Source organism: Cebidichthys violaceus, unplaced genomic scaffold (assembly GCF_023349555.1).
Source record: "Cebidichthys violaceus isolate CVI_PGR_0920_01 unplaced genomic scaffold, fCebVio1.0.p SCAF_44, whole genome shotgun sequence".
NCBI lineage: Eukaryota > Metazoa > Chordata > Actinopteri > Perciformes > Stichaeidae > Cebidichthys > Cebidichthys violaceus.
The window spans coordinates 1,726,254-1,753,527 of record NW_027176639.1 but is presented as its reverse complement, the minus strand read 5'-3'; the positions used below and the strand labels follow the sequence as shown (position 1 = coordinate 1,753,527).

The following is a 27,274-nucleotide window of genomic DNA, read 5'->3' as shown; positions in this document are numbered from 1 at the left end:
AATCCGATTAATGACATCTTTATGTAGACTTTTATTTCAGTATTGAGTCATGAAAACACTCGAGGACACAGGTGATCATAAAGTGCTGTTGATGCAGCATCCTGTCCTGTTACTGTGATAATATATCACAAGTTCAACACCAACTGCCCAGCTAATAATCCCTCAGATTAATAATCCCTCAGATTAATGTTCCCTCAGAAATGCGTCGTTCTCACTCACGTCGGAGATTTCTTTTCAGGCCACGACGTCTCCTTTCTGTCCGTCCGTCTCCTGCATGCTGCTGCTTTGATTCTGCCGTTGTGTCAATCACCATAGACATTAACTTCCCATAGTAGTTCTAATCCCCACATTTACAGAGGTGCACTGGTTTAATGCTGGGGTCTAACAGCAGCTGATACTGATCAGTTTAGTATTCCAGCTTCCACTACTGTGTCCTTCAGGCCGCTGTCAGTGGAGGATGCGGTGAAGGTAGCGCTCAGAGTGTCTGGCACACTCTTGTCTTGCCACACACAACCTCCGTGAGGAAGCTTTGAAGGGGTTTTGGTTCTCTGGCAGGTCTTCCTCAGTCGCTCCCTCGTCCTCCTCGTCCTCCTCGTCCTCCACGGCGCAGCTGGATAATGGCTCCTCAACCCTGGAACACAGAGGTGTGACTCTGGTGTGGTTGAGCTCCTACAGACCTCCAGTACAGATCATCATTCTGAGCTTTCTATACTCATACTTTCACACAGTTGTTGATTTGTTAATGCGTGAATTCAGGTGGTGTAAACTGTAAACGTTTGATCAAAAGAACAACAAACTAATAATCTATAGTGCTACTCTGGCAGTATGAATGAAAGAAGTCACAATCGCTAAGAGCTAAGCTAACATCAGCATGCTGCTCACTGGGCCGTTAAAGGGTTTAATGTTCACCGTCTTATTGTTACTACACCTCCCTGTACTCGCACCACCAGTTCTCCATACTGTGGCACTTCATTACTCCTCCAACTAATCTAATTCTGTCCCAGTGAGGAATGTCGGGGGGGGGGGGGGGGAATCAGTCTTGTGAGGTCATGCTGAGTTTGTTAGCAACATGACAGTTTACACGCTGCATTTCAAGACGTAGAGGTAGTCTGGGATCAAGTACAGCAGGACTCTGAACACTCTCAAGTGAGTTCAAGTGATGTATTGATACATATAGGCTGCATAAGATGAGAACGTTTCACTCATTTTCCTTTCAACTCCTCGTCTACGTATCGCTTTTCACATCCTTTCTTTACTTCCCGCCGGCCTCCTGCCCTTTGACCCCGTCACTTACCTGAGATACCCCGATGCTCTGAGCCACTTGTGGTCTCCGCACCCCTCTGCTCTGATGCACGCTTTATTCCTCGCTCGGACTCGGAGCCCCACCAAGGCCTGGGCCAGCCCTGCCTCTTCCCCCGCGTCCTCCTCGGCCTCCTCCGGCCTCTGCGTTTCTTCGTCCATCCCTCGCCACACCAGCTTCGCCCGATGTTCGGCGTCTCTGTCTCCCGCTGTGCTGAACAGCCTGTGCAGCTGCTGCAGGTTGACCCCTGTAAAGATGTTGGAGCATCCAGACTTCCTGCTTCGCTGACTGGAACGTTTCCACTGCGCTGACAGGCCTTCCTCAGAGGAGGCGGAGGCCTCTGCCATGCTGCGGGGGATGGAGAGCTTCCAGGTGGCGATACAAGGATCAGAAGACAGTGTCGGGGGGGAAGGCGGCTGAAGGGGGAGAGAGGAGACAGACCAAATTAGTCAAACTAATGAGATCACAGCCAAGCAAAGCTCAGGCCTTCAGCCAGCAGACACATTCCATGGCTGCATGTTACCTCTGTAGACTGATCAAGTCTGACCCTAGTATTCACCCCATGGAGCAGCTATTTGATCAATTTGAGCCATAAAATGTAATAAAATAGTGAAAACATGTCCATCACTGTTTTCCAAATCCCAAGTTAACGTCAGTATGTTGCTTGTGTTTTCAAACACAACAATATGTAATATTATAATATATAATATATAGTTTAAAAGTGGACACGGGCAAGGAAAATGTGCAAGGAAAGGATGGAAACCAGAACTCTGTGGCACAGAACACGTGTCTGTAGAATACATAAGTACAGTATCACATTGTTCAGATAAATCACGTCTACAATAATCTACACATGTGTCCTACAGTAAACACCTCCTCTTTATTTTAAACGACATATATATTATGATATAGATGGTATAATGCAGTATAATGTAGTATAATGCAGTATAATGCAGTATGGTATAGATGGTATAATGTAGTATAATGTAGTATAATGCAGTATAATGCAGTATGGTATAGATGGTATAATGTAGTATAATGTAGTATAATAGAGTGCTTACCTTCCGCTCTGTGGTTTGAACGAAGTGTAACCGACAGCAGACAGACAACCGACACACTAATGCCGAGCCGACCCACTTCCAACCCGCGCGTCATTGGCGCGCGCAGCTGCGCGAGTAAGTAAAGGAATAATCAACGAGTAATCCATCGATGACGTCAGTGTCGAGGCGCTCATAACAAGAACCAGTTAGAACAGAAAAGAGGAAAAAAACAAACAGCCAACAAGTCCAAGAGAAGAGACATTATAGAGCAGAATCCTGTCAGTCCATGGTTTCAAAACATTACACACACACACACACACACACACACACACACACACACACACACACACTTAAACTAACCCCTTTGGTGTGTGCTATCCAGTGTATGAATGATGAATAGATTTCAGTAGGCATCAATGCATCGTGTTGTGCGATGATTGGCCACCAGAGGGCGCTACTGCCCTGCCCTCTGGTAGGGTGAGGACCCATGTGCTCTTTATTTTAGGCCTGCAGACTCCAGACTGTACGCTGAATGTCGTTCCAAACATAGATGCACTACGACAACACAATGCTTCTGTCCACGTCGTTGGACCTCTGGGATCATAAAATAAAGTAACTGCCTCTCTGCTCTTGGACCATGTCCAGCCGATCACTGTGGTGTTTATTATCACAAACACAAAATACTGAAAGAACACTGAGACAATCAACATCAATCAAATAAGCAATTCCAACTTCCGACAGTTTGATTTTTTTCTTTTTTAAATGTAAAAACAATGAAAATTTAAAAGTGACGCACAAATCATTCAAAATAACTCCCATAAACAAAGAGAAGAAGAAGAACTGTAACGAGGAGAGCGTTCACTCAGTGCTTCACACATGGACCCTGAACTCATCACAGCTTTCTTCCTTTAGCTCCTGAAGGCAACCCAATTAACAGTGAACCAATTAACAGGTGTGTCGCTGGGCAGCTGCTTTAAAGCGCGTCCCTCTGTCTCAGGACCAGAACTACGGGTCTCTGTCCCTCACAGCCATCATGAGCGGGCTTTCTGCCGGACTGCTGAGGGCTGGACGGGCTCTTGCTCACAGACCAGGTGTGATGATCCAACACAGAGCGTGTTCCATCCGCGGCAAGCCGCCGAAAGATCCCATCGGCCCGGTGGTAGGTTTACTAACCAGTCCCGTTAAGTTCTCCAGAAGCTGGAGACTGTTTTGAATTTAAGAACGTGTTCTGAATAATCTTTAAAGTAACATGGTTCTGTCCTGCAGCAGACCATGTTGGTGCTGGCCGTGATGACTGTGACCGTCCTCGGGCCCGCTGGGTGGATTCTCTCCCACGTGGAGGACTATAAAGCCCGTCGCTGACGGACGAGGCCCCGGAAGCATCATAAAGCATCATAACGCATCATAAAGCCGGTGTGCACGCTGTTAACAGTGCGTTTGAACGTGTCTGGTGTTTTTAACGCAATAAACTTGAGTTTCTCATTGAACTTGGTCTGTTGTTTATTGGTGCAGTTCCGCCCCTCCACCGCTAGGTGTCGGAAGCTGTCGGCGGAAGTGAAACCTCTCTGCTCATGGACGGACTGCCTCAGGGCATCCATAGCTGCGATATCCTGTTCTCCGTTGGGACTTTTGTTTGAATAGCGACTCGTAGCACGGAGCCTGAGCGCCTGTTCTTCTAATGCACCATGAAGCCGCAGCTGGCTGAGACCAACAAGCGGCCGAAAGCGGCCGGAGAGGCGGCTCCGTCTCTGGAAGAGGAGCTCGCCGCAGCGATACACGGAGCGTTTGAAGTGGCCGTGGAGGTCGCAGTTCGAGAGGTGACGATGCTCGTGAGTCAGGCAACGGGAGCCGTGTACGGAGCGATGCGACGAGAGAACGAGTCCCTCAAACAAAGACTGCAGCGAGCGGAAGAGATGCTGGACTCTGCGCGCCTGGAGGAGAGAGGAGGAGGAGGAGGAGGCGCTCCGTCCGCGAATCCCGTCCAAGACGCCACCGACCGTACGGGTCACCCGGTTCTCTTCAAGCACGGTCGGGACAGCCCGAATCCCGAAGCGGGCGAAGTGCACAGCTGCGCGGGGGTCAGAGGAGACCCCCCTCCTCCGGGTCACAGCCGTGCACACCAGCCTCCAGACTCCCAGCACGAGCACGAGGAGCAGAGGTCAGGAGAAGGTTCAAAGACCCGAGGAGACGCTGCTTCAGAGGCACGAGGAGTCGATGGATGTGATGCCTTCACTGACGGTACGTGGGCCTACCGGTTCATCTCTATTCACACCTTTTAGCTCCGTATAAAGATCAGTGTAGTGTGTTCACACACGGTGATCACTGCGCTCACACATTTTACAGATATGTAAATTTGTCATTCAACACTTGCTAATTGTAACTGCATGTGTTGCCGAAGTACAAACCGTCCTGTTAATGTATTTGTACATCTAGAAGGTAATGCGAAGGCTACTTGTATACATGTAGTTGTGTAACTATAATCCACTACACAATGTGGTATTTAACACCCACTGAAGACCTCAAACGTGTCTAAATCCTCCACTTTGACTCCGGTTTATTTTGGGATTACATTGTTCTAGTTCAGTAGGTCAGGTTTAGTTAATCTCAACTTGATTCATGTGCACTATACTGTCTAAATACAAACGTCTGGCATTCACACATTATCTGTTGAATGAACACTTTTACCAGACAATTTACAGAATCTACATGTTTTATGATGTTCCATAAATGAAGCAGAGAGGCGTATGACAGCCTGTGATCTGTTTCCAGAAGTCGGTGAAGAGATCTCTCGTCTGTGTGAGCTGAGGGTAGAACTCGTTAACCTGCCGTGTACAGAACCGGCAGCTCGGCGCTACGACTCGCCGACGACTCCCAGCGGGGAAAGAGAGTCCACTTCAAAGCAGTTCATCGTCAAGCAGGAGAAGCAGCAGGAGGAGGAGGAGGATCTAGCCTGCTGTTTAGACGCCATCAAAGTGGAGGACTTCAGCCCCGAGTGCATGGCAGCGGTCCAGTCCAAAGTGCTGGAAGAGTGGAAACCAGAAGTGCTGGAGGTTCAGCGCCAAGACTCAAACGCGTCTCTGTCCTGCACCAGACTGACTCAGGGTAAGAATGAAAGCGTGTTCAGTGTTCCCTCTGTGAGCAGCATGTCGACCTCGGGGCACTTATTCATAACATAACAGATATCTCCACTAGTGTGGAGTTTGATCAAATGTTCATTCAAACTTTCCATTGGTTGCTTTTGTAGTATTGATGAGTTCTATAAACGATATGAAATCCGTCACTTTGTGTGATGATCATGTGACAGTCGAGCTCTCATCTTCATGCTGAAGTTCAACATCTGGACTTCAGTTTGGCTGCTGAACATCAATGTATTCTCATAACATCGTGGCTGCAGTCAGACATCAAATCATTTGATAAAAGCTTACGCTTCAATAAACATGATGTCTCTGTATTCTTATGGCTGATAAATACAAAACAGTGGACTCATCCTTCATGTTGAAGATGATCTGTGTTGAGGACAATATTCAAACTTACCAACTGAATCCTCTGTTCATGACCCTTCAAGATGAGAAATAGATTAAGATGCTCTTCAGTTTGACCCCCACATGACGGCTAACAGCAGGTCCATCCCTCTTCTCAGACTTCCCAAACATCTTCCAGTCGGCAGAACCGGCTCCCATCCCAGAAGCCCCTCCATCGGTTTACGGAGTCCACGTGCGGACCGGCCGCAACCTCGGCCACACCTTGACCGACCTCTACGGCTGCAAGTCCTGCGGCCAGACGTTCCACCTGCCCAGTTTGCTGCGGCGGCACTACGGCCAGTGCCAGCAGAAGCTCCAGCAGTGCTGTCAGCAGCCCGTCGACGCAAGCAAGAGGACCAGGCTGCAGCTGTACCCGCCGGGCTGCAGCCCCTTCCGCTGCACCGTGTGCAACCGAGAGTTCAACCGCATGGAGAACCTCAAGACTCACCTCCGCATCCACACGGGAGAGAGGCCGTACACCTGCTCGGTCTGCTCCAAGTGTTTCCGTCACTCGGGGGCGCTGACCCGGCACTTCCGCATCCACACCGGGGAGAAGCCTTACATCTGTGGACAATGTGGGAAGTCCTTCAGGAACTGTGGGGGGCTGAAGTTCCACCAGCGGTCCCACAGCAAGCAGCTGCAGTAGCTACACGATGATGATGATGATGATGATAGACGACGATGATGATGATGATAGACGACAATGATGATAGACGATGCTGAATGTGTTTGTATCATTCTTATGTAAACTGTGTGTGTGTGTGTGTGTGTGTGTGTGTGTGTGTGTGTGTGTGTGTGTGTGTGTGTGTGTGTGTGTGTGTGTGTGTGTGTGTGTGTGTGTGTGTGGTACATGAGAGCTCTCAATCAGAAAGTTATATGAACTATCATGCTGAGGTCAAAGAATAAATTATTCATACAAATTCAATTAGCTGTTTCAGTGATGTTCTATGAATCGGTTCATCAGTAGGAAGATGAAACGGACGCTGCTGTATACGACGGCTCAGTAGCAACGTGTGGAACCGTTCATTGTGATTCTTTGCTTTTCTTATTTATGACAATTTTGTTCTAATTGTTTATTTTCAAATATGTATTTTATTTGGACATTCATTTCATTGTGGAAGTTGCTCAGAAAGTGGTCAAAGTGTGTCAGCTTTGCTTTACTGTACCGACGTGCTGAAAGGCTGAGTTTCCTCATGAAAATGACTCCTTCAATAGACAGTAGGTCTCAGTAATATCTATTTTTTCATCTTTGTATTGATTACGGGTTGTTTTTTATCTACGTGCTCGTTTGTGAGGACGAAGCTCCGAATTCCTGCAGAAAACTCAACCGTCACCAAATGTCCACCAGCTGCTGCAGAACTCTGCTTCCACCAAAGTGACTGCAACAACACTTTGTCTATCAGGGATGTGTTTCACTTTAAATCCCAGTGACACTCTAGGCAAACGCCTGCAGTGTGACCTTCAAACGTTCAACTCGGTAGGACTGACTGGATCTTGAAGGTTGAGTCTCCTCCCTCACAGAGGTGTGGCTGTGGTCTGCTTGAAGTCATGTCAGCTAAATACCCAGTCTGAGTAATGGGGCGCGACGCGCACGTCTCATCTGAACTGTATATTAAAACTGTCAGTGTGAATGAACTGTTGATGCGTGGTTCTCCCTCAATCTCAACACTGGCCTCCAGCTGTTCTGTAGCTGCCTCACTGCTTTCAACATGGCGTTATGGAACCAGGTTATCATTAAAGTCACCTTTCCTTTGGTTACACTGTAACACAAAACTAAACGGGGAAAGTCTGGACAGTAACGTACTGTTCATGAATACTGATGAATTCACCACATTTTGGCGGCAGACGTTGTAGTCCATCTCGCTCCTGTGGTTAACTGAAGGTCATGTGGTTAACTGAAGGTCAAAGTTAGGGTTATAACTTTATAACCCAGTTATGTAATTTTGTGATTAACACACTGAACTATCTTCAGCTGCTGAGGATCACTAGCCACGCGATTGAATTTCTCAGCAATCAAATCAACAAACTGAGTTAAGTTAGCTGACGTTTCAACATAAAGGCAGTGTTAAATTAGACTAAGCTGATTTAATTTACGTTTAATGTTAAATCAAAGGTCCAATGTGGTCCCATGTTGATGTGTTGTAACATCTTCGTAGGTTAAGTGCTCAGGCTGTACTTTACCATTCGTGGCTCATGTTCTATCAAGTAAGAGAGTTTGTAGGACGTTGTGTCTTTTCTCCCCACATAGGGAGGGCAAACCTGCTTATGATGCAAGCTGCTGAAAAGAACAGCTGATGGTGGCCCACTTCGATTAAAGAACTGAGGGACTGATGCTCCTTGCTGATGTAAGTTTACTTTTTATGTCTACTATCACTATAGTTTTTGTTTTGATACCATTGTCCGTGTTCTGCCGCTGCAGAGGACGTTGAGCGCACCGTGACGCTCCCAGCCAGCTGGGTAAGTGTCTTAACTTTAAGAACATGAGCCATTCTGTCCGTTTCTTTGCTCTAAAGGATCAAATTGTTTCTCTAAATAAGATCATTCTTTCATAATTAGAAGACACAGAGGTCATTATCATGGGATAACAACTTACAATGTTTTATTTGTTGAATCCAATGGGATTCTGTATTCAGTGCAAATAATCTTAACTTATCACATCTAATATCTTACATGCTTTCTCTGTTGTTACATTTTTTAGGCACTTCATTGGTCTCATCCCTGAGAGAAGGACAAAGTCCAGCCAAGGGAAGGTGGTGTCCAAGAAGACTGGGAAGCTGGTCCAGAGAAAGGCAGCAGCTGAGAATCCCCATGTTGTCACCTTCATCAAGAACACCTGGACTTTGAGTGGGGCGTTAAGAAGCTCACATCACCACACAGGGCCTCACATGGGAGGAAGGAAGAGGAACAGTCCAAACCGCAACCGGATCTTACTGCCGACATTTGAAGGTAACACGTCTCAGAATTATGTTCTGTTCAGTATAGTATAGTTCCATCTAGTTGTGTTAATTGTGCAGTTGTGCAGAGGGTGATTGGCTGCAATCTGCCGTCCCTCCATGACTTGTTCACGCCACATGAACAGTTTCTTCCCATCCGCAGTTGGGCTCATCAACACGGTATCTTACCGTATACTGGATTATGATATGTGGTAGTAGGTAACTGGGCTACTGTTGTTCATCAGTAGGTACCTATCCATAGAGTGGTATGCTACTGTTGTTCATCAGTAGGTCCCTATCCATAGAGTGGTATGCTACTGTTGTTCATCAGTAGGTCCCTATCCATAGAGTGGTATGCTACTGTTGTTCATCAGTAGGTCCCTATCCATAGAGTGGTATGCTACTGTTGTTCATCAGTAGGTCCCTATCCATAGAGTGGTATGCTACTGTTGTTCATCAGTAGGTCCCTATCCATAGAGTGGTATGCTACTGTTGTTCATCAGTAGGTCCCTATCCATAGAGTGGTATGCTACTGTTGTTCAGTGTTAGGTACCTATTCTTAGAGTGGTATGCTGCTGTTGTTCAGTGGTAGGTACCTATTCTTAGTGGTATGCTGCTGTTGTTCAGTGGTAGGTACCTATCCTTAGAGTGGTATGCTGCTGTTGTTCAGTGGTAGGTACCTATCCTTAGAGTGGTATGCTGCTGTTGTTCAGTGGTAGGTACCTATCCTTAGAGTGGTATGCTGCTGTTGTTCAGTGGTAGGTACCTATCCTTAGTGGTATGCTGCTGTTGTTCAGTGGTAGGTACCTATCCTTAGAGTGGTATGCTGCTGTTGTTCAGTGGTAGGTACCTATCCTTAGAGTGGTATGCTGCTGTTGTTCAGTGGTAGGTACCTATTCTTAGAGTGGTATGCTGCTGTTGTTCAGTGGTAGGTACCTATTCTTAGAGTGGTATGCTGCTGTTGTTCAGTGGTAGGTACCTATCCTTAGAGTGGTATGCTGCTGTTGTTCAGTGGTAGGTACCTATTCTTAGAGTGGTATGCTGCTGTTGTTCAGTGGTAGGTACCTATCCTTAGAGTGGTATGTTGTGGTATTCATTAGTGTGGATAATGTTACCACGCAGTTTATACAATCAGCCCAGCAGCAACTTTAGTGACGCTTACACTTAATGCATCACTAATAATCCAGAGAGAGAGAGAGAGAGAGAGAGAGAGAGAGAGAGAGAGAGAGAGAGAGACACACACACACACACTATTGACATTTGATATACAATATTGTCTCTTGTCTGAGTCGTTTCGACATTTTTAGGGGTTTTAATTTAGAAATGTAAAATTTTAAAATCATTATCTTGTAGCAGTGCTATACTGTAAACACATTCTACAGTATTAAACTGTTCATGGAGATTACAGTAGGAACACTCAAATAACGGTATAATGTCTTTTCTATACAGCACAGTAGTGCTGGTAGAAACGATGCACCTGGTTCATGGGTCCATGTGTTGGATAACAACGACCTACAGAAGTCACCTTCTCATATCCTGTTCATTTGACAGCAGACGGGGGGGTAGTGGGACCCCGTCGTCTCCAGCGCTGGACCCTGCTGCTGTCACACTGCGGAGTCGACTGGTGAAGATGATATAATAGGATTCCTTTACTAACCGGCTCTTATGGATCTCACATTGTATACACTATATTTAAATGTCTGTGTTCAATTTCTAGTTTTTCAAGTTCATCCAGTCACCAGTAACAGCTGGAAGGAGAGAGGGAACCACACTATGATCCTATGTTGAGTCAGACTTACTGAAGAATTAGTGCTAAACACAATCCTTTTCAATAAGTTCACTATTTGGTTCATACAAAGGAACCACAGCACACAACATGTCTGGGCTGAGAGCAGCTCGGAGACTCGCCTTGTTGTTCTTAAACGTCTGTTATCTATCGATCTGAATCCTCTCTGTGACGCCATGTTGTTACAGACTCACACAAAGATGAAATACTCATACCTGTGTGACAGCAGCATGACCCTCAAGGCAGGTAGGAGCTGCTCCTCACACAGGAGATAGATCAGTGGGAGGATTCTGCTCCAAAAAGAGCAGACGTGACTCAGTGAAGACTTACTCTACCGGACAGATAGATGACAACATTAAACACGCTTTACAGATTCAACGCAACTGAATAAGAGAACAACAACAACAACAACAACTCCATGAACTTTACGATGTGGACGACAGCCTCAAAGTACCCAACCTCAACAACACAGCTAGCAGTCATGAAGAACATGAACAATAGAACAACATGAAGAACATGAACAATAGAATAACATGAACAATAGAACATGAACAATAGAACAACATGAACAATAGAACAACATGAAGAACATGAACAATAGAACAACATGAACAATAGAACATGAACAATAGAACAACATGAACAATAGAAGAACATGAAGAACTTCTTTCTTCCAGAACATGCTGCTGTGTTACTTTACTCCATCATGTCTTTGTGTCGTAACATCAACTCATCAGATCACAGTGAAGAGTGACCTCTAGTGACAGAATGATGTTACTTCAGTTCATCAGACACGTTTCACTCTGTCATAAACAAACTACACTCAACACTTATTCATACATTCACAACTTAACACAAAAATAAACTATTTGACACGGTTAACTCTAAATGCTGCCGTATGGGTATTGTGCAATAAGCAGACAGGAGGTAATATCATTTGAATGTTTACTCTCAGCTGTGCATAATCTATATACCAACATGTATTTCATAGTTTAGTCAAATATCCTCAAATAGATCAAACGGGATACATTTAGGACAGTCATGAAATATGTTTTATTGAAACGAGATGAAACATGAATATGTGTCATCACAGCACCCCCCCACCCGTCTACACCTATCTGGGGTCTAGCGGGCCGAACCAGAGACCCATTGTCCCATTGTGGACGGCCCAGTAGAGTCCGTTTTGATTCTGTGGACTCGGTCCACTCGTTCCAGTCTGGTAGCTTCTGATGTTGACTTTAGCCCTTTGAGAGGCTGTAACCAGGACAACAGTGAAGGCAGCTCTGCTCGACATGAACGTTCTCAAAGTTCATGTCCGTGTTGAGAGGAGCCAGAAGCACTGCAGTGATCTTAAAACAGTTTAAAAGAGTAACTCTGATGTTTAAAGTGTTCCTCTCAGAGCTTCAGGGATGACGGCCGGCTCAGAGCTCCTTTGCTTACTGGCAGCAACATGTGACCTCTCTGTGAGCAACGCTTTCACTTCACATTCAACTTTGACAGATGATGTGATGTGAAGTTCGTTTAATGCGTTATGAAACACGTCTATTAAAGGTAAAGAGTAAACATCATGGAGAACATCGTGGAGAACATCAGAAGTCACTCAAAGCCAAAGAACAGGTAGAGCAGGACCCTAAAATGATTTCTTTTAAATGTGCTTGATGATGATTTCATGTCGTGAAATGTGATTTTTTTCCTTTAAGGAGATTATCTCAGAGGAGGCCAACGAGCCACAGATCTTACCCACTCTGGTCACGTTTGAGGCCAGGAGCAGGAAGACGAAGACCTGAGCTCCCAAGACAACGCTGACGCCAACAAGGAGGAGGGAGAGTCTGAGGATACTGAAGGGAGCGAAAAAAGCACCGAGTTCGATCACGTGAGTGAAGATGTTCACAGACTGGAATGCTGTTCAACAGCTGTCGACTGATTGATTGAATTTCTGCAGGTTTGTGGAACAAACAACAGAATGTATGAAACATCCTGTGAACTCTTTGCTACTAAATGCAACCTGGAGGACACCGACTTCACTGGACTACACTGGACCATGCAGACGTGAGTCAGCCTCTCCACAGAGTGCACGCTTCAGACCTTTCTGTTGGGTTATTTCACCCTGACCTTTGTCTCTCAGTAATCCCTCCATGTGTGGACACTGAGCTGGTCCACTTCCCTCTACGGATGAGGGATTGGCTGAAAAATGTGCTGCTGCAGCTTTTTGAACAGGACTCCACGTCTCCCGGCTTCCTCTCACCTAAACAGAGCTTTAGAGTAAGACCTGCTGCTCAGATGAACACATGGGATTCTGGGCTTTTGTGTTAAAGTACTACGATTACTCTGCAATTCATTGAGTTACTTTGGTCCAGTCGATCAGTCCACTGGTGCATCAGAGAGTCACACAGCAGCTTTGGGACATTGTCGTTAACGGTTTGTGTTTCAGGTGATCGCAGTCAGCGATCACTCTGCTGAGCTGCTGGCTCAGGACTTTGAGAACTACAACATGTACGTCTACCCGGTGCACTGGCAGTTCACACAACTGGACCAACACCCGTCTGACAGGTACATCTCAGTCCTCCACCCTTTAGATTACATTCAGTCGATCACAGGGAGACGTAACGGTTCCGACGACAGGATACGTTGAATATTTAACGAAACCCGTTCACGAGTCTCATTATAGTGTGACTCTATGTGACGTAGACGCTCACAATGATGCAAACCGGTCCGTCCGTCCCATGCAGAGTCTTGTCCCACTCAGAGTCTTGCCCCGCTTCGAGTCCCTCTGGTGCCGATGGAGCACTGCACCTCCCGCTTCTTTCAGGAGTGTGACGCCGACAAAGACGAGCAGGTGTCCTTCAAAGAGTGGACTTCCTGTTTCGGCATCAAGAACGGTGAGAGTGACGCTACGTCACACTGTGCTACGTCACTGTGCTACGTCACAGCGTGCTACGTCACACTGTGCTACGTCACACTGTGCTACGCATCGATGGCTTTAACTGTGACACGTCTTTGTTCACACACAATGTCTCTACAGTTATTTAACAAAAGACAATACATGTCCAGCTCAACTGATAGTGAGCATCACATACTGTACGCAGCATTACATTACATTACAGTCATTTAGCAGACGCTTTTATCCAAAGCGACTTACAATTCAGTATCTATCGTAGACGCAGCTACGGGAGCAATTTTGGGGTTAAGTGTCTTGCTCAAGGACACATTGACACGAGACTAGCTGGAACCGGGGATCCAACCGCCGACCCTCTGATTGAAAGGCAGCCCTGCTCTCCACTCAGCCATGGTCACGGTTGAACTGTTGAGTTTCAGCTGATCAGACTTTAATGATTCTGATCGTCTACAGTACAGGAAGAGATTATTAATAACACTGGATTTACCCGAGACACAAAAACAACAACAGACATCTGTGGATGTTTCTAATCAGTGACACAAACCAACAGCTGACCATGATTTAAGTGATACTTCTGTAAACACACACACACACACACACACACACACACACACACACACACACACACACACACACACACACACACACACACACACACACACACACACACACACACACACACACACACACACACACACACACACACACACACACACACGTTGAGTTCAGTAAACCAAGAGACCTTTAAAATAAAGGTACTTTCAACAGAGAGCTGTAAACGTCCTGAAAACACTACAAAAATACATTTTACTGTAAGTATTACACGTAGAAAGAGTTTCTCTCTTTAAATCTCTTCTCAGTAAAATCTGTGGCAGCAACAAAACCAAAAAAAGAAAGTAAACTAAATACTGAGAGAAATACCGTATGATATATACAGTAGATATACAGTACCTTTAATTCTGTCCATTTATGCTCAAACCAGCTGCATGTAAAACTAAACCCTAATACTGCCGAAACAGGAGTCTGTAAACACACCGACCACACACAGGGTCAGCAGAACACGTGATCACGTGATCTAATGATCACGTGATCACGTGATCTAGTGATCACGCTGCAGCACTGGTTCCTGTGAGAATTAGTATTATTCTGTCACTTAAAATGCTCTGATAACAACACTGCTGACAGCGCTGGGTGACAAAGCCACGTTCAGCTCAAGCTGTCACCAAACACTTCATGTTGTATAAAATACCAGTGCAGCTGAAAGACACAGCCTGAAGTCCACCTCCTCATTATGGGATGTGCTCGACCACATCCAACGCGTCTGAAGTTCCCTCGATTACGCAGCTTTCTTCTTCTTCTTCCTCCCTTTGCCGTAGCCTCGTCCAAACCAGCCGCCCTGCACGGCCGTGGCTCCTCCTGGCTGCTCTCCAGACGCAGGGAGGCGGACCTCCTGCCCGTCAAGAGGAGCTATGACCTCCTGCCCGTCAAGAGGAGCTATGACCTCACGGGAGTGGCTCTGGACCTCCTCTTGCAGCAGAGACGTGGCTAGACTGAAGATGGGGTCCTCCGCCCTGATGAGACACAAGGAGGGAGTCAAAGCGCCGGACTAACCTATACACTATATTAATAATAATAATAATAATAATAATAATAATACACAGGGTGTAATCACGTCATTGAAGGTCCTCACCGGTCGTACGCAGGAACCTGAACGTTCAGCTCCTCCATGAGGAGGCTCATGACGTCGTCACACTTGCCGTGAATCTTGAGCACAGCCAGGTCATCTTTCGGTGTCCACTGGAACACGATCAGTAATGCTTCATTAGAACCATATTCACTCGCATCTCATTCACCTGAAACGTCAGAAGCCAGCGTACCTGGAGGTTGACGATGTAGAGTTTGGGCCTTTTGCTCGCCGGTTTGTTCATGCACCACAGACACGCGTATTTCTTCAACACCTGGACGAGCGAGAAACAAATACAACCATTCACACTTCAATGACGTCATTTAAAGGCTCATTAGCCCGAGGACCAGACTCTGACATTGCACCGTAACAGACTGTCTCAGATTATGATTCATAAACCTACTTTAAGACTGGAGCCTAAGCAGAGGATGACATCCGCCATCTCTGCAGCGTCTGCGGCTCCCTTCCAGTTGAGAGGTTGCTCCAGGGTTCCGCGTTCCCCGAAGTGCACTATGGTGTCCCTGAGTTCTCCGCCGCAGTGGCTGCACCGGCGGCCCGTCCCGTGGCGGTGCAGCGAGGTCCGCTCCGTCACGTCAAACAAACGGACGAACTCCCTGACCGGGGAACAGGAAGTACACACCTAGAGACGGGATGAAAACAACGCGTCACGGTTACTCACTGTATTTGGAGAACAGTTTTACAGGACGACTTCCTCGTTCACAGCATTGTGTTATTTTACTCTGTGGATCTATTGGATGTGGACGACTCACCTCGATGAACATGTTCCCGTGAAGCTCGGACAGGACGTGTCTGGGTAGACCGCTGCGCAGGTGAAGTCCATCACAGTTTTGAGAAACAACGTGCTTCACCTTTTTAAAGACACACAAACAGTACAGTACACCAGCATGCGTGAACATGTAGAGAGACGAGTCGTCTACCTCGGGCTCACGTACCAGCTGTTCCTTACGGAGCGCTCTAATGCACATGTGCGTGAGGGTCGGCTCAGCTTTACTCAGGTCAGACGAACTGTTCGTGGAGAGAAACACGTCAAACAACAGCAGCTGGAGTTTGGTTCAGGAAACAGGAAATGCAGTTGCAGAGAGTACTGGACCCACCCGACGGTCCGGCCCTTCTGCAGCTGGGTCCACACCCCGTTGGGGCCCCTGTAGTCCGGGATGGAAGCTGCCTGAACAGGGAAGACACCGTCAGTCCCGTGACCGCTTTAAAAGGGAAAGTGAACCGGTAGATGTGTTCGGTCGTACCGTACTGATGCCGGCTCCGGTGTAGACCACCAGGTGCTTCGCTTGCTCGACTGCCACAGCCAGCTGCTTGACTTTACTCTTCAGCTCATCCGCATCATCGTACACCTGCAGACCACAAGGGGAAACAGACGTTCTAAGGTTAACACCACACACATCTGTTCATCTTCTGATCCTGACCACACAGACACACAGAATGAAGCAACACACAGAGAACCTGGGAGTGGGTCGGCTCCACGGTCCAGGAGAATAACCTGAGGGAACCCTCTGGCTTGAGGCCTCTTGGTCCTCCACTCATCTGCTTCTACACTCTCATAGGTGACCCACAGGTGACCGATAGATGAATACACAGCAGCCATTGGGCGCGACGGTCTCACCTCCTCCTGCTTCCTCTTGAGCACGTTCCTGCGGACTTGTCTCCTGCAGAGCTCCTCCACGGTGTCTCTGTGCAGCAGCAACACGGCGGCCTCCTCCTCCGACCGCTCGGCCTCCGGTTTCTTCAGGACCCGTCCGACCTTCAGTTAACAGGAACAAACAACAACAACCGTGATCAGACTCACCGGAGGAGAAACACCGAGCGAACTACCCGCACACAGTGAAGCGCTACTCCTTCCTCCAGCTAGCTCGGTGCAGCCGGCTAGCTGGAGGAACGGGTTCCGCGTGTCGTCGCCTCGCCTCACCAGTCGGAGCAGCTTCCTGTCGCTCTCTCGCTGGAGTATTTTGGCCTTTTCCAACGCCTTCCTCTCCGTCCGCGAAGAAACAGCGGCGTCCGCCTCCTCTTCCATCCTGTCCTGATCGCTATCTATTCAAAACACCGCACATTGCGCCGGAGACCGACGACAGACCGGATGTTGTCCGTGTGAAGAAGCGACCGGGCGGGCAGCAGCGCCCCCTGCTGGTCGGAGTCTATACCGGTTTTAAATGAAGTCTGGGCTTTCACAAACTTCAGAGCGACTTTCAACAGTTAAGAAACATTTATTAGCAACAACATACAAATAAATAACGTGTAAAACAGGTCCCAAGTCTGTAAGAATATAAAATTGCAAAGGTTTACATGTTTTTACATGTCAAGACACTCGCAGTAACACAGAGATCTGAAGCTGCATGTTGACGTTTGAGCACTTCTGTCCTTCAAAGAAATCAGTGAAGATCATATTTACAGGGTTAACATGTGATGGTCTGGTTTTGGTCCATCCTCAAAGTATGATTTAACATCAGACGCATGGAAAAAGCACCGGCAGCTGAACAAACAGCCTGATTAACAGATGTAACAGAGGCGTAATGAATAACATTGATCATGGCTGCATTCCAGCAGGTGTTTTGCTTCCCGGGTCTTGGTATCGTGGAAGCAAACTCGACCCGTTGACTGACGGAGCAGCTGTAGTGATGTTTGATCCACTCAATGTGAAACCAGTCTGCTGTGGAACCTGCCGTCACCATATTAAACCCTGGTTGTAGATTGTAAGAAGCACACCAGATAAGAAATACAAAGACGTATATGCGTCAGCAACTGGCATCGCTTTGTGTCAAATCTTAGTTATTAGTGATACAATATTTAGGTGCTCGCAAAAGAGACCTTATTAGGACTCCTCGCTGGGGCCAATTAGGGAAGAGTCATCGGGGTCTGGAGGAGCGAGTGCTCTTGGGGACCCTCTGAGGATTTGCTCTGAACGGTCCTCGTTTGGTTTCAGGCGGCGGCTCGGCAGAGAGTCCGGTACCGTGTCCGGTCCTCGTCACGACTCCCGTGTGCCTCTCTGCTGCCTTTTTCTGCATCCTGCAGGGAAGAGAGTTTCAGCCACTGACAAAAACACCGCTTATTAAAAAAAAACAACTGCAAGATCTGCATTTCATTAAAAGATTTGAGCTGAATAGTGCTTTTGCAAGCTGGCTGCAACATTACTGGAAACCTCTGAGACATGTTGGATCAAATAAAGACAATCGGTGCAAAATCTACTGATTAATCGTGTGATGATTCTGAATGTTTTCATACGTTGGGTTCAGACTGTACTGTGACCGTGGGATCTCACGCTTATAGTCCAAACTTTTAATCAGGTGCAAGAACTAATGTTTGAAGATGAAAGCATGTCTCCATCAGGGTGAAGAGTCCGCAGAGATTCCTTCATCCTGTATTGTGACACATAGAAACACTCGAGCTACGCAGAGATCGACAGGAAACAGAACCGATCCAGTGGAGACTCACATCATTCCTCTCTTTCGCTCCAGTGACTTTTGTGTTGCAGTTGACAGAGGACTCTTTCTTCTAGGCTGGTCTGTGTGTCCACTCTAAACAAGTGCACACACACACACACACACACACACACACACACACACACACACACACACACACACACACACACACACACACACACACACACACACACACACACAAGATTAGTCTGTGTAGTTTGGCCCAATGGTGCAGAATCACAAGAAACCAATACCCCTCCAATATACATCACACGCACACACGCACGCACGCACGCACGCACACACACACACACACACACACACACACACACACACACACACACACACACACACACACACACACACACACACACACACACACACACACACACACGGCGTGTGGAAAGGTTACCTGTCGTCTGAGCTCTCTCTCCTTGACCAGCTGTCTGTCCCAGCTGATCAGCTGCATCCTCTCCCCGGCTGACAGGCTGAAGATGTCGTAGACCTCGTAACGTGCGGCGCGCAGCTGGACGGGGAAACGATCACAGAGCGAACGACGGCTTGAATGAACGAGCGTAATCATACTATCTGTTGTGGTGAAGTGCAACTGGAGGGAATGATTGCTCATTTGGCAGCGAGGCAGAGAAGAGGAGAACGGTGACCAGATGTTTACTGTTTGCTTTAATACCTGCAGAGTGACTCTCTCCTGCAACAAAAGATCCTGTCTGCTAGGAAACTCTCCTCTGCCAGGGCTCTGCTGCTGGAGGGCCAGCAGGAACTGCTGTGTGTCCTAGACGGCCAAAACACACACACACACACACACACACACACACACACACACACACACAGTTGTTACTTGTATACACACTGTTTTTCTTCATGCTATGAGACAGACGTGACACTGCCGTCTCTACTCACCCTGGCGGTGCGCACCAGCTGCGCCACTCTCTCAGTCTTCAGCAGCCTGCGAGCCAGGAAGCCCTTCACGGCCGCTGACAGCAGGGGGCGGTGGCGCTCTGAGAGCGGGCCGGAGGGCTGAGGAAGAGGAGGAAGAGCAGAGAACGAGCGACAGAGGGGTGAATACCGAAGACCGGAGGGGAACTGAGAGGAGAATGCTAATTCCATCAATGACAACCAATTAATTTCCCACGCAGATTCTCAAGGTCTTTTGGTTGACATCTGTTTAGCCCATCAACGCAAGTGGATCATTGTAATTGGGAATAATAAGCAGAATAATAATGTCGCACTTGTTGATTCTAAAGACGTTGCATTAAAGGGGCATGTTGGTTGAGCGACTTGAGTCTAACTGAAGCTGAGCTGCCTTACGTGAATACATATGAGGGGGCAATCACAGATGAGAGGGGCTACTGATGAGGAGTAAGACATCGGGACACCCGAGTGTGTCAGCTGACTGTGACGAATAAAACAAAAACAACAAATGTGATATTGATACCTGAGAGAGGGCAGGAAAGGTCAACGTGTCCCCAAGATGTGAGCTGGACGTGGAGCAAGGAAAGGACACGCTCTGGAGGCGGTGGTAACGCACTGCCAACGCCTGAGAGACACAGACAGGAGACAGACAGAGAGACAGATGAGAGTGGAGGGAAGGAACAGGGGGAGAAGTGCATGTGTGTTTGTTTAGGCATGCATGCGTGCATTTGGGAGCAGGCAAGGTTGGAAAATATTGAATTGGAAAGGACAGCAAATGAGACAGGAGGATGGAATTAATTGGGGGTAGAGAGAAAGAGACAGAAGGGGAGAGACGGGGTGCAGAGGCGAGAGGGATGGGATGAGGAAGAGGAGGAGGAGGAGGAGGAGGAGAGGGATGGGATCAGATGAGGAGGAGGAGGAGGAGGAGAGGGATGATGGGGATGATGAGACAGGAGAGACGGAGGAAATGAACACAGCCAGAGAGTAAAAAACAACGTGAGAGGAGGGATGAGACAAAACAAAGAGGGGGATGTGAAGAGACGGGGAAAGAGAAGGGGAAGGGACCATTAGCGGTGGCACTCAACGGGACAATCTGGCACTTAACCACAGACGCTCATGAATTAAACAAATTATCCTTCCCCTTTCCCCCTCCTCCCTCTACCACAGGGTCCAGCTCGCTCTCTCGTCACATAACCAACGATGGAAGGACAGAGGGGAGTCGAAAAGAACCCTTTTCTTATTAAAGAGTTATGTTAATTATATTGTTGTTAAGGATACATAAATGAAACAGAGACTGTGATTAATAGGGCAAGGACACCGGCCAAGAACAAATACAGACACAAGCTGCAGAAACGAGGACTGGCTGCCAGAGAACAGCAGGCGTCCTTGAAGTCTTGCACGCGCACACACACACACACACACACACACACACACACACACACACACACACACACACACACACACACACACACACACACACACACACACGCGCGCACACACGCACACACGCACACACACACCAGGCGACCATGCCAGCTCGCCTCTTAGGGATGTAATGAAACATTTATGGAAGAATCCCTGTGTGTGTTTTTTTTACTGGGGAGAGTCTGAAGGTCTCTTGTAATGAGCAGGTTTCTGTAGTCTGCCCACGACCCCGGTCTCCAGAAGCACGCTCTAACAGGTAGGGCGACAGCGTGTGTGTGTGTGTGTGTGTGTGTGTGTGTGTGTGTGTGTGTGGAGCAGTGCCAGAGCCTTTCCAGGGTCTGCTTCTAGTTTCTAAAGAGCGTTTAGGGTCAATGTTATATCACAGCTTAGTGAATCGCTCAGCCTATTCTCTCTCTCTCTTTTTAAATGTATTTCTCATCGGTGACTTTGGGCGGAGTCAAAGCCTCGGTGGAGTAAACTACGGTTGCCTTTACCGGAATGATGCGGTGCTGGATCTGTACAGCAATAGGTGATGCAACTGAATGCAAGAAGCGGGCCAATGGGATGGAGGGAGTATCGATATGACTGCATGAACCGTGTTTGGAGTTAGAAACATGTCGTTCCAGGGTCTCTTTCTGGTGGTTTCTAAAGGGCACAGCTGGAAACATTCTATATTTTTCTTAGGCTCCCCTGTAGCTTCGGGATTAAGTTGGCGCAACGCCTTCAATGCAACGTCAGCTGGGGGTCTTTGTTGCATCTCTCTCTCCACACAACGCTGTAAACTTTATCAAATAACTTCCTAAAGCAGAGAGGCTCCCCGTCTTCAGCAAACGTCACACAAACACGAGTACAGAGGATTTGGTGAGGACCACTTTCAGTGTTTATCAAATGAAATTTAAGACGGTTGAGGACTTTTTGATACCAAATAGACTCTTTCATGGTCATACTGATCAAAGCACATCACCAGGGAGGATAATTAGGTCAACAATTACTCATTAAGACACAAATGTGACTTCTAGATCACATGTTTTTCAGTACTTCCAAGTTGTATATAACTTAGTGCTATAATTAATCAATTAGCCTCCTTCATGCACAATCCAGTGTCACACAAGAAGTCACACTTATAGTCATACAGAACAATATCTATAACTCATGTGACCATCTACTGCAGACTACAAACTATACTCAAGACTTGTAATTTAACACTTCCAGACCTGCAGATTTGGTGCACTAGTGAGTATTTTTGCAGCAAGCTGGTGCAAAGCGATGGTCCAGAACTACATCAGCTAAATGAAAACCAAGGCAAAACCATGAAGTCTGTCACCATAAACGCAGCATTCTTGCCGCATATTCACTTTGTGACAGAAGAGACCTGGGCGACATGTTTGAACCATGTCGCGTTCCGAAGTTCTTCCGTCTCACCTGCAGCAGGTCTTCTTGTTGTCTCCTGTGCTCGTCCTGCAGGGCTCTGACCTGAGCAGCGTGGGCCCGTTTCAGCTCCTCCTGCTCGTCTCCTCGACCTTCGTACCGCGACACGGCAGCTGACGGTAACAGACGAGTAAATAAAAACAAACGCAAAATACAGCAGCATATCCGTGTCTTTGAGGGAGTATGTTGGTTCTGATCCAATTTATTTCTATTGATTTCACCTTTTCTATTGTTTTCCAATATAACAGAGCTATACAAAGAACAAACAAATGGACTTTTAGCTCCCAATACATATTTTTTAAATCCCGATCAGTCCAGATTCATGCACCCCAAGAACAACCCTGTTTTGTAGATGCCGTTGTCCTGGTCTCACCTGTGGGAGTGCTGGAGCTGGGTCTCACCACGGCGCCTGCTCCTCTGCCGGCGTCTGAACTCCCGTCCCGCGCCTCCTCCGTCATGTGCATGAGCAGCCTCCGTTTGACCCTGGATGCCCCGCCCTGACCCTCCCCCCCGCTCTCTGGTGTCAGATGTTTCTCCTGAACAAGATGACCTTTCGAGCCCGTGTCAGACCCCGACCCTTCGCGGAGCCACAGGCCCGACGGTGCGTCCACGTCGTACGACCGGTTGAGCGATGGCGACCGGGTGGAGTCGTGACCGTCTCCAGCTGTCTCGCTCCTGCTCTCCACCGGACGGTTGCTGGTATCCGAAAGCACCGAGACGTTACGCGAAGCCGCGGCTGCGGATGGAACCTTTCTGAACACATCGGGAACTCGCAGCCGCTGTGTTACAGAGAGGACGCATCTAGCTGTAGGCTTTCTACTGCCGCCATGCTGTCCAGAAGTCTTTGGAAGTCCTTCTTTACATGTCCTCTCCTCCTTTCCTCTCCCTGTAGCTAAGGTTTTGACCAGCCTGAGCTCGCTCACGTTAACCGCCTCGTGTTCTTTGACCCGCACTCTGAGAGGAACATCGTCTGTGTCACAGCGGCTCCGTTCAGCTCCTGTGTCTTCCTGCATTTTAGTGAGATCGTCTAATGATCGTCTTCTCGGCCACTCTCCGTACCCTTGGTCTTGCTCTGCATCATCGTCATCATCATCACGTTGAAGCGAGTGCTTGACGCCTTTCAAACTTAACTCTCTTTGAGTGTTGCTCTCAGTTTGGTCGTGAGTCTCCAGGTTTTCAGTCAGTGTGGACTCCAGATCCGAGATCAGTCCTTTCAGACTGGACAGGTTGGACTCGAGCTGATCTATGTGCTGTGAATTCTTGGCTGACAGACTTGTAGCATCGCCTTCAACCCTGAGAGTCACAGCGGGAGGAACTGCTGTGGGGCTGCCGTTGCGTGCCAGGTTCACTTCTTCAACCATGCGGTCTTCAATCAAACCGGTCTCGACAAAAACCTCCTTCGAGGTCTCGGCCCCATCAAGAGATTCTCCATCTTGGACACTGCCTTTGCTCCTGCAGTGCACAGGACTCCTACAGAAACTAGGGGCTGGGATGCTGTGATATCTCCCTACACCGGTATAAAAAGCTGCGGGACAGGCGGTCAAGTAAAAGGCTTCCTGAACAGGCGAGGTCTCGGTCGAGGTGGGCTGTCGCAGGAGGAAGGTGCTGATTTGTTTGGCCTCTGTTAAGACCTCTTGTGAAATGTTCAGCTGATTATTTTTGAAGATTGTTTCCTCCCCAACAGTAGTCGTTTCCTTCGTATGTCCTTCTCCAGTTAAATGTGTGCTTTCAGATTGAAAGTTTGACTTTTCCCCAAAAAACTCACTCTCAATCGTCCTCTCATTCTTCCAAGATCTCTTTGGCGACGTTTCCTCTGACGGGATGAAAGAGTCTTTCCTCTCTGGAGTTCTCTTCCCCTCTGTGGTCCCGGTCCTTTTGTAAGGGAACTCGTCATTCTCCTTATCAGAGAGGCTCTGCTCCTCCGCCCTCGTCTGTTCTTGGGTCCTCTCCTGAATTCTAGTGTTCTTGGCGTGGTTCCTAAGCATCCGCTGGCACCGCCGATACTCCTGAGATTTCTTCAGTAAGGCCTGGAGGCTCAGGCGATAAGGCTCCTCCGATGGCGTCGCCTCGTCGACACGGTTGTCCGCTGGCTCTGATTCTGTGGAGTCGTGCCGAATATGCAACTCTGCCGTTGGACTGTGACGAGTGCTTAACGTCTGCGATAACTCCAGATTGTCTGTAAGGCCACTTGGTTCTGATGATGAGACTGGGCCCTCAATTGTGTCCACATTGTGATCTTTGTCAACGTTGAGTACTGTGCTACAGGGAAGGTTATCTCCAGCCTCTGGGCAGTCCAGGTGACTGCTCTCAGACGTCTCGACTGGTGAGGGGTCACATATGACTGAATCCTCCTGGAGCAAACAAATGTCTTTTACAACTATTAAGTTATTACACAAGGACGACTCCAGACCACTCCTCTCCAATTCCTCTCCATCTACGGGCGGGTAGTTAATAATATCCGGCATCTTGGCGATTGTGTTTGAGGTGTTGTGAAGGAAGAAGCCCCCCGTATTATTATTGTTATAATAAGCTTCCTCTGAGGAGCCAAAGCCATGGCTCCCTCTCTCTGCATCAATCCTTCCAGAGACACCGGTGGTGTTCTCAACATCCTCGTAGGTCACAGAACCAGAAGATGGTGACTGGTGGATCGGCTGTGATCCCGGCAGGCTGTAGCGTTGCTCAGTAAGGCATCCTTCCTGCTCACTTTGCTGAGGTGTCACTGAGGCAGAGAAGGCGCTGCATGTAGTTGATGTCAACGGATGAAGAGAAACACCATCCTTTTCTTTCCTTCCGGGTGGTGGTGAGAGCAAAAGACTGCCCTTTGTTCCTACGAACAGACTTCTCTGTGACACGGCTCCACCGACGGCGTTATGGGAATATGAAGATGTTGTGTTGACCTCAGACTCTTGAAGCAACTCTTCTAGTGTTGGCGTCTTCCTCAGCTGCAATTCACAAGAGGACACAATGAGGCCTAGTCACAACAATCACTATATCCACTTATCGTACATGCTTTTTATTAGTTTTGTTGACCTCGATATTGCGTGTTTGTTTTGAGATTGTCACCAACATTTGATCAGAGAAAAGAAGTTTTCTAAATTTGATCAAAACTAAGCAGGCATGACAAAACATTAGATGACAGAAAAGAATGTCTGACGATGACTATTTATTCAAAGGAACAGTGTATGTTTTAAGTAAAACACAAATACATGAACAAGAGAAGAGCTGAAAAGTCGGGACTTGTATCACCTGAACACTGTGTAGGATGGTCTGAACGTAGGCCATTCTTGAGTCGTCCTTTAACGTGTTGTGGACAGCAGCTCTCTGCGCTGCGTCTCTGTGCTGCTGCATCTCCTCTCTCTGCTTCCCTGAGAGCTGTTATCATCACAAAGCAGACACCAGGCGTCACGCACGTCCAATAACAGCTCATGATTGCTGTCCTCGTCGATCATGCTGTTCTTTATTTTAGATTAACCAGTTACTTGTTTGGTCTAAATGTCTAGATACAGTGAAAACCCCCTTTAAAGTGATCGCTTGTATTGTCCAACCGTCACTCAAAAACCCAAATAACTCTAAAGTAACTTTACACTGATATAGACAATAGAATACACATCTGATAAGCTCTATAACTTCTATGAATAATGAATAATGAAAAACAGAGGAAGAATAAGAACTTCTATTGATAATGACTTATCAGTTCTTCAATGTACTAATTGTGTCAGCACTAATGCACGTGACAGCACAGTATGTCACTGGTGGTCTAATCTAACATTCAACGTGACACTGTTCAGGCTTCAACCGTGTATTCAGCGCGTCTCTGCGTCTCGTTAGCGAACGTTAAAACCCTCAGTCATGTTCATTTGAACAGAAACATCGTCAGACTACCAGAGGAGGAAGGATGGACCGTCCATAGAAGCGGATCAGAGAAGAGGCAGCTCGAGGTGTGTCGTGTTCCTCCTCTCTTCTCCTCAGATGGGAGAGGCGATGCTGCACAAACGTGTCGTAGTCCTCCATCAAGTGGCATTAGGACGCGGATAGTCGACACTTTAAGGACAGACTAACTTTAATATATTAACGATATCTTGATTGATTGAGTTTTGCTAACGTTAGCGGTTGAGCTGCTAGCTAGCTAACGGTTTTAGCGGTGTGGTTATTAACGTTTGAAAAGGAAATACAATAAATACGGAAGTCTAGTTAAAAAAGAGAAACGAAGTGAAAGTAGAGCCGCTCTCCAGTGTTACTTATGGATGAAATAGAAACACAATAAAGTCTAGCGAGCTACCAAACCAAACAATCTCCACCAGGACGGATCTGTGTTTACATTTTTACCCGCCTCTCCTCGCGGAGCAACACAGGTGACAGTTTGGAAACTTCTGAAAATCCGGAGTGGATCCGCAGCACGGATATGGACATCCTAGATTAAACAACGAATAAAGCGAAGAAACCACAACACACAACTTCAATTCACACACAATCACATCAAATCAACCGAACAAATCAAAACACCCTTCTATGTCTCAACTATATTGCGGAGAAGCCTGTCTGGATACTGGTTAAACGGACTCCGCGCTCCGTGTTTTCACAGGATCCGGACCTGTTGGGGACGAAGGGAGCCGGTGATAACGTCACACTGCCGCCTATAGGCGCGGACTGGCTAAACACGCGCGAGGCCTTTAAGACCGCACTGAAGATTTAAAAAAAAGATGTTTAGTTCATATTTACAGTTTATTTCAGCCTCGAGTTATGGCCTACTGGCAGCCCACACATTCAATGTTACAATAATGAATCATTCATTATTCAAAATATGTACTTTCCATGTTCTCTTAGTCCTTTAAAGAAGTATTCCCTCTCAAAATGATGTATTACTGTCATACTGTGATTCATCAGT

At 47.4% G+C, this 27,274-nt stretch overlaps 4 protein-coding genes across 6 annotated transcripts; 1 reads left to right on the top strand and 3 right to left on the bottom strand.

The window, feature by feature from the left end:
• Positions 1-43: 43 nt before the first annotated feature.
• Positions 44-3,364, bottom strand: avpi1 (arginine vasopressin induced 1). Its single transcript, XM_068728868.1, has 3 exons — positions 2,362-3,364; positions 1,295-1,716; positions 44-631 (listed from the first exon to the last, which is right to left on the bottom strand). The coding sequence occupies exons 2-3, from the start codon at positions 1,645-1,647 to the stop codon at positions 448-450; spliced, it is 537 nt and encodes a 178-aa protein (XP_068584969.1). The 5' UTR covers positions 1,648-1,716; positions 2,362-3,364; the 3' UTR covers positions 44-447.
• Positions 3,365-3,716: 352 nt separating this feature from the next.
• si:ch211-284e13.5 (uncharacterized protein LOC793850 homolog) lies at positions 3,717-7,476 on the top strand. 2 transcript variants are annotated; one of them, XM_068728866.1, is made up of 3 exons: positions 3,717-4,578; positions 5,113-5,442; positions 5,981-7,476. In XM_068728866.1, exons 1-3 carry the CDS (start codon positions 4,026-4,028, stop codon positions 6,505-6,507), a joined length of 1,410 nt encoding a protein of 469 aa, XP_068584967.1. In that variant the 5' UTR covers positions 3,717-4,025; the 3' UTR covers positions 6,508-7,476. The 2 variants fall into 2 exon arrangements, with proteins under 2 accessions (XP_068584967.1, XP_068584966.1); XM_068728865.1 differs by having other exon boundaries at positions 5,110-5,442.
• Positions 7,477-11,511: 4,035 nt separating this feature from the next.
• Positions 11,512-17,264, bottom strand: sirt7 (sirtuin 7). Its single transcript, XM_068728867.1, has 10 exons — positions 17,100-17,264; positions 16,797-16,934; positions 16,423-16,527; positions 16,276-16,346; positions 16,114-16,186; positions 15,931-16,029; positions 15,564-15,800; positions 15,354-15,434; positions 15,167-15,273; positions 11,512-15,047 (listed from the first exon to the last, which is right to left on the bottom strand). Exons 1-10 carry the CDS (start codon positions 17,202-17,204, stop codon positions 14,813-14,815), a joined length of 1,251 nt encoding a protein of 416 aa, XP_068584968.1. The 5' UTR covers positions 17,205-17,264; the 3' UTR covers positions 11,512-14,812.
• Positions 17,265-17,380: 116 nt separating this feature from the next.
• Positions 17,381-26,724, bottom strand: cp110 (centriolar coiled-coil protein 110). 2 transcript variants are annotated; one of them, XM_068728864.1, is made up of 11 exons: positions 26,272-26,724; positions 25,636-25,761; positions 22,763-25,331; positions 22,384-22,502; positions 20,060-20,161; positions 19,525-19,641; positions 19,295-19,396; positions 19,019-19,132; positions 18,620-18,702; positions 17,996-18,193; positions 17,381-17,867 (listed from the first exon to the last, which is right to left on the bottom strand). In XM_068728864.1, the coding sequence occupies exons 1-10, from the start codon at positions 26,398-26,400 to the stop codon at positions 18,034-18,036; spliced, it is 3,621 nt and encodes a 1,206-aa protein (XP_068584965.1). In that variant the 5' UTR covers positions 26,401-26,724; the 3' UTR covers positions 17,381-17,867; positions 17,996-18,033. The 2 variants fall into 2 exon arrangements, with proteins under 2 accessions (XP_068584965.1, XP_068584964.1); XM_068728863.1 differs by having other exon boundaries at positions 17,381-18,193.
• Positions 26,725-27,274: the final 550 nt, after the last annotated feature.

Coding starts and splice junctions, on each gene's coding strand:
- avpi1 (XM_068728868.1), bottom strand. CDS start 1,647: ATGGCAGAGGCCTCCGCCTCCTCTGAGGAAGGCCTGTCAGCGCAGTGG. Junction 632..1,294: donor AGAGCATCGGGGTATCTCAG/GTAAGTGACGGG, acceptor TCTGTGTTCCAG/GGTTGAGGAGCCATTATCCA.
- cp110 (XM_068728863.1), bottom strand. CDS start 26,400: ATGGAGGACTACGACACGTTTGTGCAGCATCGCCTCTCCCATCTGAGG. Junction 25,762..26,271: donor GGTCCATCCTTCCTCCTCTG/GTAGTCTGACGA, acceptor TGATGATAACAG/CTCTCAGGGAAGCAGAGAGA. Junction 22,503..22,762: donor CAGCTCCAGCACTCCCACAG/GTGAGACCAGGA, acceptor TGTTACCGTCAG/CTGCCGTGTCGCGGTACGAA.
- si:ch211-284e13.5 (XM_068728865.1), top strand. CDS start 4,026: ATGAAGCCGCAGCTGGCTGAGACCAACAAGCGGCCGAAAGCGGCCGGA. Junction 4,579..5,109: donor ATGTGATGCCTTCACTGACG/GTACGTGGGCCT, acceptor ATCTGTTTCCAG/AAGTCGGTGAAGAGATCTCT. Junction 5,443..5,980: donor CTGCACCAGACTGACTCAGG/GTAAGAATGAAA, acceptor CCCTCTTCTCAG/ACTTCCCAAACATCTTCCAG.
- sirt7 (XM_068728867.1), bottom strand. CDS start 17,204: ATGGAAGAGGAGGCGGACGCCGCTGTTTCTTCGCGGACGGAGAGGAAG. Junction 16,935..17,099: donor ACAGGAAGCTGCTCCGACTG/GTGAGGCGAGGC, acceptor TGTTAACTGAAG/GTCGGACGGGTCCTGAAGAA. Junction 15,435..15,563: donor GCTTAGGCTCCAGTCTTAAA/GTAGGTTTATGA, acceptor TCGCTCGTCCAG/GTGTTGAAGAAATACGCGTG.